Raw genomic sequence first — 13602 nt, 5'->3', positions numbered from 1 at the left:
GGGGGCCGTGGGCCGCGCGGGGAGATTTACACTAACGGTGTGGTTCACGTGGGGCCGTGGGCCGCGCGGGGAGATTTACACTAACGGTGTGGTTCACGTGGGGCCGTGGGCCGCGCTGGGAGATTTACACTATCAATGTGGTTCACATGGGGCCGGGAGCCATCCCGGGAAATTTACATTAACAATGTGATTCACGTGGGGCCGCGGGGCCTGCTGGGAGATTTATACCAACAATGTGTTTCACGTGGGGCCACGCGGGACCAGTTTGGCGTCTGCAGGGGCTGGAGCAGTCGCTCAGCCAGCCGCACCAGCATGCCAGGCCCCTGTGACCCAGGCCCGACCACTCTGGACGCCAAGGGGCTGTCACACGGAGAAGGAGATGCTGTCCACACAACCCCACGGGAGAGGACAGCGGAGGTCCTGCCTGGTCTCTCCTGAAGCTGCCTGGGGCCCGGCCAACGCCATGGAAGGCAGGAGCCCTGCGGCAGGACTCAGCGAGCGCCAAGGCCGGATGCCTACTTCTCATTATCACAAGGGCAAGGGCGCGGAGGCCGAACGCAGGCCCTGAGCGTCTGATCCGGCCTGCGGTGACTTCCCCGGCGCGGGCGCCTCTGTGCTGAGATGACAGGTGAAGAGCAGCTGGACAGGTGAGCGGGAGGGGTCGGGGATGCGGGAGCCGGGAGAGGGGCCCGAGGCTTCCCGTGGAAACAAGTTCTAAATTCCCGTCTAGGTTTTCCTGCTCGGCCCTCCTGGGACTGTCTCCCAGCAGCCCCCAGTCCCGGCCGGAAGCTTCCCCAGGGCAGGGGACTAGCCCAGCTCAGCTTAGTTTAGTTTTGCTTCGCTTCTGCAGTATGTGCCCCAGTGCATTGTGGGCACTCGAAGCTATGAATGGATAAGGCAACACATCAGTGCCTCCTGTACAGCCTAGGGACCCACGCCCCTGCCCATAAACAGCTCACCAGCAGACCGCCCAGAATCAGAAATCCCACCGTGACACATCACTCGGGATTTGAGAAGTGTTTTAATGGGAACCAGGAAAGCCGTAATAATCTCAAATTAAAATGCGTGGGGCTTTACAGCTTGCCAGGAGCTTTCCTGTGTAGCCTGTACGTGATAGACAAGGGAAGGGAAGCCTGGGAGGAGATGAGGAAGGGTCACACCTTGGAATTCGAACCCAGGTCTCTGGGCGGGGGCCGTGGGGTTTCCTTATGCCGAGTGCGGTGTGTGCACCCTCCCAGGACCCGGCTCTGGGAGGCAGGGCCAGGGAGGAGGGAGAGGAAGAGGAAGACAGAGGCTGCCCAGCCAGCTTCATGCCCAGCCACCTCTCCTGCTTCCTCGGCATGGCAGCCTCCACGCTGGGCACAGTGCAGGCACAGCCGCTGGAGGGCGACAGGGGGCAGGAGAGAGCACACGGTGAGCTCAGCTGGGGCGGCTGGCAGCTGAGGCCGTGCCTCCCCTCGGGGGAGGAGAAAGGGGCTGGGCTGCTCGCCGGAAGCCTGGGCCTGCCACAGCTGGAGCGGCCAGGCCTGCAGTGCAGACGCCGGACAGAGGTGAGTCGGATCCCGGGCTGAGGGTCGGGGACTGGAAGACCCCTGCCAACTGGACCAATGAAGTAGTGACCTCCACGGCTCCCAGTGCCTCTGAGCACTGCTTTCTTTAACTCGACACTTACCTACTAGACACGGCCTCTGGGCCAGGCCCTGTGCTAGGGCTGGAGCGACAGCATGAAGGTGACAGGGCCTTGCCTCTTGGAGTTTACCTTTTAGGAGGGGGAGACAGCAATAAGCAGCAACAGAAGAAAGGAGTTGGTTATCCTGTGTGGTAGGACACCTCACAGAAGAAGCAGCGGAGCAGAGGGCGGGAGACTGGGAGCCGGGGCAGAGGTGACCGATCAGACCTGAAAGACCCATGGCCCCCTGCAATAGGGGAGTGAAGCCCCGTCGGGGGGCAGGTGGATAGGGCTGGGAGGAGGGGGTAGGGGGGCTGGGAGAGATCTGTAATACTATAACAATAAAACATATATGCATTTTATAATAACATATATTTAAAAAGACTTGAAAGAAGTAATTAGGGAGCCAAGGACTTCTGGGGAAGTGTGCAGGAAGACCCAGTGGGGGCGAGCCTGGGGTGAGGGGTGGGGCGAGTGCTCGCTGCAGGAGGCTGCGAGGAGGTGGGGCAGGAAGAGAGGAGCTGGCTAGGTGGCCCTGCAGGGATCCAGGGGGCCTGTGACCCTGCCAGGCCCCTGGTCAGCGCCCACAGGGCCCAGCCACCCACTTCGGGGTGTGGGTTTGGCAGCCTGCATACGAGTGGCTGCGAGGCCTTCCGTGTCTCCTCCCTCCCTGAGGCTCCTGAACTCTCAAGCAGTCGCGATGCCAGTAGAGGATCTGCAGGGTCGGTGCAAAAGAAAGGGGATCCAAGTGGTGCCGCCTGCGGGAAGGCTGGGCGTCCCCTGTGAGCGAGGCTCCTGGGACAGCCCCGGGCACTCATGGCCTAGGGAGGCGCCTTGGAGCAAATAAGGGCCCTGAAGGGGTGCTCGGTCTCCCAGGGGTGCCGCCAGGGAGGCTTCTTAGAGGAGGGGCGCTGGAGGCTGGGGCTGAGTAGGAGCACCAGGGGACAGATAAGAGGCAAAGTGCAGGAGGAAGGGAGAACGTGGGCTCCGTTCCACAAGCGGGGGGTCAGGAGCAGATTCCAGGAAGATCCCATCCAGGCAGCAGGGAGCACAGACAAGAGCCCCTGAGGCCCTGAGGGACGAGGGATGGAAGGGGTTGACGGATTTGAGAGGCCCGGGAAGGCCGGGGGTTGCTGCGGAGGATGCAGGACCCACCGTGGCTACGAGGGACGCACAGGGCTTCCAGGGAGAACACTTCACGGGCCAGGAGCCAGCGTCCTCCCCCCAGCTCCACAGCACCCTCCAGGCTCACAGACATGGGCAAATGAACCCAAAAGGGGGACTGAGGGGACCCGGTAGCTGGGACCACAGGTTCCCCAAGGGCCCTGTGGTGGGGCTGGAGCAGGGACAGAGCACGCGCTTTGTGACCAGACCCCAGCCAACCCCTGGCCGCGTCCAGCTCTGCCGCTAAAGGCCACGCACAGTCCCGCCCCGATCGGTTCCCTCCTGACCCTCACTGACATTTCGTGAGGACCTCCCCAGGCGATGCTTGTTGCACAGGCTGCAGTGACAGCATGAGCTTCGTGGTCAGAGCCTGCCCAGATCTTGGCTAACAGGTACCGACCTGCCCCTTACTGAGCAATCCTTGCTTACGACACCTGGACAAGGCCTCGGCCTGGGTCACAGCCGATGCCCCAGGGAGAACGTGGGGTGGAGGGGCACCAGGCGGGCCCTGGCTGGCACTCAGCCCTGGCACTCCTCCTGCACACAGGTCCTCAGCTCGCCTCGGCTCAGAGCAGCCAGGCCAGGCATACGGCTGCCCCCCCTTATCCAACAGGGATCTGTACCATGACCCCCATGGGTGCGTAAAGCTGCGGATAGTGCTAAAGACTGTACGTACCTGCGATCGAGCATAATGTATAAATTAGGCACAGTAAGAGGTTAACAGCAGCCTTAGCCGGTGTGGCTCAGTGGATAGAGTGTCGGCCTGAGGAATGATGGGCCCCGGTTCGGTTCTGGTCAAGGGCACATGCCTCGGTTGCAGGCTCAATCGCTGGCCCTGGTCAGGGCGAATGGAAGAGGCAACCAGTCAATGCGTCTCTTCACATCAATGTTTCTCTCTCTGTCTCTCCCCCTCCCTTCTGCTCCCTCTAAAAAAATATAAAAACCAATGGGAAAATATCCTCAGGTGAGGATGAACCATAACAAAAAGAATAAAGATTGACATTCCTAATTTTTAAAAAAGAGAAAGATTAACAGCCATCTATAATAATAAAAGCATAAGATGCTAACTAGACCAGACCAAACCAGGGCTACAAGGGAACCCTGGGTCCCAGGTGCCAGAGGGAAGCCGGAGCCGGCAGCCAGGGGGAGGAAGGCCTACTCTTGCATGAATTTCGTGCATTGGGCCTCTAGTAACTAATAATAAAATAGAACAATTATAACAGTATACCGTAACAAAAGTTATATGGATGTGGTCTCTCAAAATATCTTACTGCCCTCGCCTTTTCACGTAAAGGACGCACTTACGGCTTCTCTCTGGCTTGTCTGCGCTGCCAGCTTCACCCCTCTCGCACTGGGGGCATCACTCAGTGAAGTAAGGGTGACTCGCCACAAGCTCTGTGACACCAGATGGTTGACCTGATAACTGAGATAAGTGACAAAGGGACAGTGATATATGCAAAGGATGGTTCACCTTTGGGGTAAGATAGAGCTGAATTCGAGGGATGTTTATCATGCTACACAGAATGCTGCACAATTTTAAACTTGTGAATTGCTTATTTCTGGAATTTAATCATTTTGGACTGTGCTCGACCACAGGTCACCGAAACGATGAAGCGCAAAACCTCAGCTAAGGGACCGCTGTCTTTCTCCTCCGACCGCAGGCAGATCCAGGCTAGGATGGGCAGCCCAGCGCGAGTGTCGATGGGGGATGCCTGGAGCTGGCAGGTGCACCCCGACATGGAGAGCGAGAGGCGCCAGCCGTCCTTCGACGTGGAAAGGCTCACCAACATCCTCGACGGAGGTGCCGAGAACACTGCGCTCCGGAGGAAAGTGGGTAAGGAGGTGGGAGTGGGGCGTCTGCTTTGTGCCCATAAGCTGCTCTTGGAAGAAGAGCCTCTCACCAGCACTTCCACCTTCAAATGACAAGGTTTGCTCTCAAAATGCCACCGCTGCGGATTCCCTCTGGTCTCCAGGGCATCTTTATCATGCCAACACCCCCTGAGCCCATCTGAGGGAAGAGTCCTAGGCAGCCTGGACGCTGGTCCTTATTCTGCCGCTGCATCGCTTTGTTGTAACCTCGGGCAAGTCACCTTCCCAGCTCTGGGCCTCAGCCATCGCATCTGTCAAGTGACAGGAACATCTGACTTCCTTCCCACGGCCAGAGGCAAGGGGGTGGAAAGCTGTGAAGGTGCCGGGAACCTCACTCAGGTCCCTAAGCCCACTGTTGTCTGTTCCTGGCAGAGAGCATCATCCACAGTGACCCAGTGTTTAGCCTGAAGGATAATTATTTCATGAGCCAGAATGAACGTTACGAAGCCGGCGTGAAGAAGAAATTCCACCTCCACATGATAGCACAGCGCCTGGGCTGGTCGGAACAAAGTCGTGAATTTCGTTACGCTTTCAGGTGCTCACTCCACGGGCAGCCCCAGCAGAGAGGAATTCACCTGGGATCACCCAGAGCCCCAGGCCCATGAACGAGTTCCCCCAACCACAGCAGTGCTTCTTGGGAAGGCAGGACTCGAGGGGCCCCTTCCCTCCTGCACCCTGTCTCAACCACGGTGTCTCTCCCCCACAGAGCCCTCACTGGAGACCTGGCCTTAGGTTTACACCACATCTTCTTAAAATCCCTGCAGAGCCTGGGCTCAGAGGAGCAGATCGCCAAGTGGGCCCCGCTCTGCAACGAGTTCCGGATCATCGCCACGTATGCCCAGACAGAGCTGGGACACGGTGAGCCAGGGCTGCTGCCTGGAGGGCATGGTGCCAGGGCCTGCTCACGGCTCGGTGGTCATAGATGTGTAGACTGAATAGGAAAGTGAGCTTTGTGATCAGATCCTGCCCCAGTCTTACAGCAGATGGCAGACAAGGGTCTGGTCGAGGGGGTGGTGCCTCTTTCTAATTTATACAAACAATGTCTCACGGGGTCATGGCAAGCTGTTCTTTCCGGAAATGTCAGCAGCCATCCTTGTCTTGGGCTGGCCGCGTGTCGCCCACACAGCCCGGGGGAAAGGAGAGCGATGCCTGTAAGGACAGCTGGGAGGTACCCCTACCCGTACTGGGCTGGTGCGATCCCCACCCTGGCCCGAGTCTAACTCCCCTCCTTGATTCCAAGGGACGTACCTTCAGGGACTGGAGACGGAAGCCACCTACGATGCAGACACCCAGGAGTTTGTGATGCACAGCCCCACGCTAACCGCCACCAAGTGGTGGCCGGGTGACCGTGAGTGTCCATCCATCGCCAGCCCCATCTGTCCCCAAGGAGAACAAAGCTGGATGGTGAAGGATCACTAACGTTGATGCCCATCCGACCCCAGTTGATTCCCTGCTCTAGGCTAGTGGCCTTGGGCAAGTCAGTTCACCTCTTGGACCCTCAGTTTCTCACTCTGTAAAATAGGGGCGGGGGCGGAGGGGGGGGTGAAGAGTTTCATCAGTGAGTGGCTGAGAGGCCCCAAGGGCACTTGGAAGTAACTAAGGAAGTCGACCCAACCTTTGGGGGCTGAGGCCAAAGCCCCTCCCACAGGCACACACGTGTGCGTGCACAGAACACACACTTGGCTTAGTCCCAGCCTCCCACAGTCCCAGTCCTCTCACCTCCCAAAGCTCGCCACCAGCAGGCGCGCACACCGGGATTAGCAGCCCTCCCTGTCCCTGCTCCAGACCCCCCCACCAGCGCCGATCAGGCCGCGGCACCTCCCATGGCCACCAGGTGGCGTCCGCGTTTCCCTGAGGCTCAGCGATTGGCCCCAAAAAGCGGTCTCACGGAGGCCCTCTGCCTCCTGTTTGAGAATACACTGCCAGGGACACACCGTGGCAGCTGGGGACCCATCAGGGAACGCTTATGCGGAAAAATACATGTACAGCGAATTGAGGAGCAGAAAGAGAAACATGGAGAGGTGAGAGACTAGCAGAGAGGGAGAAAGAGGGAGGCTGGAGAAATCAGAGGGACATGAAAGCAATGGTGGGGAAGAGAGAGAGGAGGAGGAGAGAGGGGAGACGAAGATGGAGAGGCAGGCAGAGAAAGAAAAACTGCTTCACAGCTGCAGAGAAAAGTAACTAGCCTTTGAAATTGGGCAGAGTTTAAATCCCAGCTCTGCCTTCTCCAGGCCGATAACCTTGAGGGGTCACTCGGCTCTATGAGACTCAGTTTCCTTCTCTGGAAAATGGGCCTCATCGCCTGCCCTGTCAGAACCGGAAAGCACCAGCACAGGGCCTGCCACCACCTGGGTTTTGATAAATGGTGATTAACTGTATTATAATTAGGTTGATGGCAGAGTCATTTTTTTAAAAGACATTTCTTTATTGGTTTCAGAGAGGATGGGAAAGGGAGAGACAGATAGAAACATCAATGATGAGAGAGAATCATCGACTGGCTGCCCCCTGCACACCCCCTACTGGGGACTGAGCCTGCAACCAGGGCATGTGCCTTGACTGGGGATCGAACCATGACCTCCTGGTTCATAGGCCGATGCTCAAATCACTGAGCCACACCAGCCGAGCCAGAGTCATTTATTAGTAGGTTTTTGAGGACAGAAAAAAACAAAAAGCTTGTTCACAATGTCTTTGGCGGTTCCCCTCTCTGTGATCAGCGACTTTATAAAGGCGCCTCTCAGCCAGGTGGGGGCAGCGGTGAGCACACGTCCCTGTGCCGTGCGCCTTTGTTCTTGCCGCGCATCCTCACACACACACCCGTCTCCTTGACCCCAAAGAAAATGACTCAAGGGCACACACTTCAGTCAGAAGGCTGTCATAGAACCAGATTTTAATAGATGCCACGCTTCCCCAGATTGCTCCATTTGGACTGTTTTCATTAAGATCATTAGCCTTTGTCAGGGTTTGACTTTGGAAGAGGGAGAACACGAGAGCGAGGATAGCTTTGGTCCCTCGATGTCTCCATCAGCTCCTTGAGCCTCCCTGCCCCATGGGGGTCCTGCCTACGTAATGGTAGGCGCTTGCTACACAAACCTGACATTTCCACAGAAGCCCCTGTACCTCCAGCCACCAAATGGCTCTCCAACCCAGTGTATTCTAGAATCAGACACACATAAAGCTCTCTGCGTGGTTCCAGTCATTTCCAACCAGCCAGGGCCCTGTGAGTTGAGGGGAACCCGGAACGAGCATCCCTTTGTGTTCTGCATGCTACCTCCTCTCTGCCTAGTGCCCCCAGCCTATCCAGTCCTCAAGCTTCTGAGCAGGCTCTTCCCTCTGCCTTCACACCCTTTCCCATGTGACTCCCCTGGAAAACGCCCCTCGCCCTCAGGGCTCCTTGTGATCCTCCCCTGTCCCACATCTTTTGAGGCAGATCAAACCAACCCCCATCCGGCCTCAAAAAGTGCCCTTCCCTTCCCCGTGCCACCACACTGGCCCTCCTGACACCTTACAGACTGGCTCACATCCAGGTCCCTGGTGGGGAGGGTTCGCCTGTGCTCTGCACACCAGCCTCACACACCGGGATCACACTTGGCCTCTCGTCTGTCTGCCCTCAGTGGGACGGTCAGCCACCCACGCCCTGGTCCTGGCCCAGCTGATCTGCTCGGGAGCCCGGCAGGGCATGCACGCTTTCATTGTGCCCATCCGGAGCCTCCAGGACCACACCCTCCTGCCAGGTAAGCCGTGCTGCTCCCTCCAGCGCTCCCTGCCTGAGGGCTTCAGAAGTCCCTGGGAAAAGCCGGGACCGGTCACTCTGGGGCAGGGAAGAGTCTAGTTGGACAGACCTGATGCCAACTAGCTGGGTGATCTAGAGATGCAGCATCTGTCTGACTCCAGCTTGGTCACCTGCAAAACAGGTGTAACAACCCCGTGTCACAGGCTGCTGTGAGGCTCAGGCAGCGCTCCCTGCCTGAGGGCTTCAGAAGTCCCTGGGAAAAGCCGGGACCGGTCACTCTGGGGCAGGGAAGAGTCTAGTTGGACAGACCTGATGCCAACTAGCTGGGTGATCTAGAGATGCAGCATCTGTCTGACTCCAGCTTGGTCACCTGCAAAACAGGTGTAACAACCCAGTGTCACAGGCTGCTCTGAGGCTCGGGAGCTAGAGTGTGTGGTCCCTGGCACAGAGCCAGCACTCAATGGACCCACGTTCCCAACTCCACCTCCTTCCAGGAGTCACTGCTGGAGATATCGGGCCCAAGATGGACTTTGAGTACACAGACAATGGCTTCCTGCAACTGGACCATGTGCGGATCCCCAGGGAAAACATGCTGAGTCGCTTTGCACAGGTAGGGGTCTGGGGAGTCTGCAGGCCGGCGCTGCCTGGAGATCCCCCGCAAGCGCTGCTGGCTCTGGGCCTCCTCCATAGAGCCAGTTTGGGGCATATCTCCCCCAGAGAGGCGCTGGTGTCCCACAGACCTGGGTAAAAGCCCGGCTTAGGAGCTGTGTGATTTGGGGCAAGTCTCTTGGCCTCTCTGAGCCTCAGAGTTCTCCTGGGTAAATGCTCACCTCGTTAGATGGCAGATGGGTGGCAAGGCTATCTGAAGAGAAGAGGGATAGGGCTGAGGACAACATGGATATGTACCTAGAGTGCGGACTGGACACAGTCGCTGAACAGACACCAGCCAAGTGCTGGGGAAAGTCCTAGAGGTGCACATTTGGGCAGGCATTACCTTTAGCTATGGATTCTGGGAAGGCCCAGGGTGTCCCAGGAGAGGAGCTGTGAACCAGGGCACTTGAGGCAGTGGCCATTTAGTCACAAGCACAGATGTTTCACTTCTAACAAGCAGCGTAGTCGCATGAGCACATTTTGGCTGATGGCGGGCTGTCTGCTCTGGGTAAGTGGTTCGAGGGCTGTGGTGTCCACAGGGCATGGAGGACCCGGTCCTGGGTGTAGGCAGCCTGGCAGCCTTGGCTCAGACCCCGCACCTGTCCTTGGTCCACCAGGTCCTGCCAGATGGCACCTACATCAAGCTCGGAACGGCGCAGAGCAACTACCTCTCCATGGTGGTGGTGCGGGTGGGCCTGCTGTTGGACGAGATCAACCCGCTGCTGGAGAAGGCTTGCATCATCGCCATCCGCTACTCAGTCATCCGCCGCCAATCCCGGCTCCGGCCCAGGCAAGGGGCTCCCAGAGGCTGACCATGCAGGCAGGGCGACTCAGTCCCTCGGTGCCTGGCCCTAGCAAGGTCCCCTCTGCCCGAGCACGTGTTGGGAGCTGGCACTACCCCTCAACGCGCACACATCCACCCGGGCCTGGCCCATCTGCGGCGTCTCTACCTGTTCCCCAACTCCGGCTGATCAGCTGGCCCGACCTGTGTCTGTCAGTGTCTGGCCTCATTGGGCCGTGTGAGCATCTGTCTGTCTGTCTGAGTCCAACTAGGTCCTGCACAGCTGGGTCTGGTCAGCCGGTTGCCAGCTGCAGGTGACTGGCTCCTAAGTTGGTTCTGTCGGGGGGTGAGTAATCATGTCTGGCAAAGCCCAGTGGCTACATCAGACTCCACAGGCTGAAGTGGGCTCTGTCTGGCTGTGAATGTCAGCATCTGACCGTGGCCTGTCCAAGCTTGGATACGCTGAGTTGTACGTGGATGTCAGTGCTAGGCTGACACTTCCACTCCGTGCACCAAATAGCAAAGGCTGAGTGTGCCCTCTGCTTTAACGTGTACATGTCACAAGTGCACAGGCATGCACACACACATGCACACAAACACACACACACAGTTGCCAGATTCAGCAAATGAAAATACAGGTCTACCGGTTAAATTTTAATTTCAGCTAAATCACTCTTTTGAATAAATATGTCCCAAATGGACACTCCGAGGATGTAGCAAGTGCAACCTGGGCATGTGGTGCCGCAGGAAGAGAGGCTACAGCTGGGCACAGGGCAGAACCGGGCATAGGGCAGAGCCAGGCCTAAGGCAGAGCCTGGCACAGAGGGCAGAGCTGGGCACAGAGGGCAGAGCCAGGCAGGGGGCAGATCCAGACAGAGGGCAGAGCTGGGCAGGAGTCAGAGCCAGACAGAGGGCAGAGTCGGGCACAGGACAGAGCTGGGCCAGAGGGCAGAGCCAGGCCTAAGGCAGAGCCTGGCACAGAGGGCAGAGCTGGGCACAGAGGGCAGAGCCGGGCACAGGGCAGAGCCAGGCCTAAGGCAGAGCCTGGCCTTGGGCAGAGCCTGGCACAGAGGGCAGAGCTGGGCAGGGAGGGCAGAGCCGGGCACAGGGCAGAGCCAGGCCTAAGGCAGAGCCTGGCCTTGGGCAGAGCCTGGCACAGAGGGCAGAGCTGGGCAGGGGGCACCTAACCTAAGGCAGAGCCTGGCACAGAGGGCAGAGCTGGGCACAGAGGGCAGAGCCAGGCAGGGGGCAGATCCAGACAGAGGGCAGAGCTGGGCATGGGGCAGATCCAGATAGGGGGCAGAGATGGGCAGGGGGCCGGGCGGGGCAGATCCAGACAGAGGGCAGAGCTGGGCATGGGGCAGATCCAGATAGAGGGCAGAGCTGGGCAGGAGGCAGATCCAGACAGAGGGCAGAGTCGGGCACAGGACAGAGCTGGGCACAGAGGGCAGAGCTGGGCACAGAAGAACTGGCTGAATTCGTGGTGCTGAAGGACAGGCTTCACCCCAGCAGTTCTTGTCCCACCCGGCTAAGTCCTCTGCCCGCTCTGGGTCTGCTTTCCCACTGGTAGAGACTGGACCTTGGAGCAGCCAGTTGGAGAGTCTCATGCAAAGGGCTCAAGGGTCCAGGAGTCCAGGGCAAAATGGACTGCGGGACGGATGCCCAGCAGGCCTGCGGGCCACCTGTCAGTGATGGGAGCTAGGCGAGCTGTCCGACCTCTTGGTCCCTCACTTCCTCATCTATAAGCGGGCACGACAGGACTGGTCTTTCAGGCTGGTGCTGAGGATGAAATGCAGTCAATTATGTCTGGCCCTTGGCCCCGGGTCCTTTCCTCTGGCAAACCCAAGGCTCCCTCGCCAGCCTGGGCTCAGTGCTGGGTAGGAGGTGTCTGCTCTGGAGAACAGAGGCGCTGGGCAGGGCTGCCGATGACGTCCTGGCAGAGCCCAGTTGTAGAAAGTCAACTATGGTTATAATAGTGCGTCCATCCCACTGAGGGTGCTGCCTAGGGAAGAGGCTCCCGGTTTCCCCCGTCAGCCGTGGGCGGCTTCTCTCTGCCAGGCCTGCCAATCCACAAACAGCTGCAGCGGGAACAGCCCTGCCTGCTGGCCCCAGTCTCGGCCCCAAGGACGCAGCCATGGACAAAGCAGGCGCAGTCCCTCCATTGCGACTCCACGGGGCCGAGTGTACAGCCTCAGAGTCAGTGATTCGTGCCGCAGCTGGGCAGGGAAAGGTCAAGGTTCAAATCCACAGCCCTCGCCCCGAATCCTTGGGACCACGTGTGTTAGAATGCAGAGCTCTCCAGGTTTTAGCAGGATGTGCTGTCATTTTGTAAACCTCGCCCACAAGGGGCACCACCCATAACCCAGAAGCAAATGTCCGTCTGTCTGCGGTGACATGAGTGGTTACTCCTGTCAGGTGGAATTTTAAGAGGTTATTACTAGCCTCACATCATTTCGGTCAAGTTTTATAGAAGTAAGGTATAAAAACGCCCTCGGTAAGGCTTTGTGGCCGTGGGGCTACGGGAAGGTGAATGTGGCTCAGTCTTCTAACCCTCCCCCGTTTCCTGCCCCAGCGACCCGGAGGCCAAAGTCCTGGACTACCAGACGCAGCAGCACAAGCTCTTTCCCCAGCTGGCCACGGCCTACGCGTTCCACTTCATGGGAACCAGCCTCCAGGAATTCTTCCAAGAGTCCTACAGCGCCATTCTGGACAGAGACTTCAGCCTGCTGCCCGAGGTACCTGCTGTGTGCTGGTGGGCAGAGCCAGGAGGAGCTGAAACGGCTCCGCCTGTGCTCCCTCCCAGGGGTCCTTCCACTTGCTCCTTCCCAGCCTTCCAGCATCCCATCGCACCCCAGGGGAACTGCATCCTGACAAGGAAATCCACCCCAGATGGCCCCCCAAAAGCTCAAAAGATGTTAGAGGAAATAATCACACCTAGTATACAGAACACATGCACAACCCCTGATGCACATTTAAACCCCAAGAGCTCTGAAAAGCAAGAGTGTTTAGAACTCATTTGGTGGCATAGTTTGACCCGAACTGGGCGGACTTACCCCTGGAGTATGATACGCTTTGTAGCAGAAACATTAATGTGTGTGACCTCTAAGGCTGCCCGGACTCCTCGTAGGGGTATTATATATAATCAACCTTAAATGGCTGCTTTACCTTTCTAAAATTCAAAATATTATTCTGATTCTAAGACATCTGGCCCCCAGGGTGTCGGATAAAGGGCCGTGGACTCGCATGTACTGAGCTCAGCCTGTGCGGGCCTGTGCTTTATGATCATTTATAAGCATCGCTTCATTGACCCTTACCTGCCCAGCAGGCACCGTTCATGGCCCATTCACAGGTGGGGAAAGTGAAGTGTGGGCAGGTTACGGGACACAAACTTCCTCCCAAGGACTTGAAAGTCTGAAGATGGTTAGGAGTTTTTGCTTTTGTTTTTTATTGTCTAAAGTTTTCCATATGTCTTCTTTTTCCCCAATTGACCCCCCCACCCCGGCCATTCCCACCCTGGGCAAGCCCCCACTGCCCCAGTGTCTGTCCATTGGTGTTATGCTAATATGTATGCATACAAGTCCTTTGGTTTCTCTTCTTACTCCCTCCCCCCGTCCCTGCTGCCAATTGTCTCCGGATCTATTCTTGTTTTTCAAATTATGTTCATCATAATATCATACATATGAGTGAGATCATGTGATGTTGATCTTTCTCCGACTGGCTTATTTCGCTAAGAATAAT

At 57.6% G+C, this 13602-nt stretch overlaps 1 protein-coding gene across 1 annotated transcript in view; it reads left to right on the top strand.

The window, feature by feature from the left end:
* Positions 1–1455: 1455 nt before the first annotated feature.
* Positions 1456–13602, top strand: part of ACOX2 (acyl-CoA oxidase 2, branched chain) — a 36094-nt gene continuing 23947 nt past the window's right edge. The window contains exons 1-9 of the mRNA XM_006779128.2: positions 1456–1550; positions 4495–4667; positions 5075–5237; positions 5409–5560; positions 5943–6050; positions 8314–8433; positions 8927–9042; positions 9701–9873; positions 12437–12599. Of these exons, the coding sequence (XP_006779191.1) occupies positions 4511–4667; positions 5075–5237; positions 5409–5560; positions 5943–6050; positions 8314–8433; positions 8927–9042; positions 9701–9873; positions 12437–12599 (1152 nt within the window). The 5' untranslated portion in view covers positions 1456–1550; positions 4495–4510. The remainder of the gene's footprint in view (positions 1551–4494; positions 4668–5074; positions 5238–5408; positions 5561–5942; positions 6051–8313; positions 8434–8926; positions 9043–9700; positions 9874–12436; positions 12600–13602) is intronic.

This window comes from Myotis davidii, unplaced genomic scaffold (genome assembly GCF_000327345.1).
Source record: "Myotis davidii unplaced genomic scaffold, ASM32734v1 scaffold189, whole genome shotgun sequence".
Lineage (NCBI taxonomy): Eukaryota > Metazoa > Chordata > Mammalia > Chiroptera > Vespertilionidae > Myotis > Myotis davidii.
The sequence above is the reverse complement of the archived record's forward strand: the minus strand, read 5'-3'. Positions and strand labels throughout refer to the sequence as shown.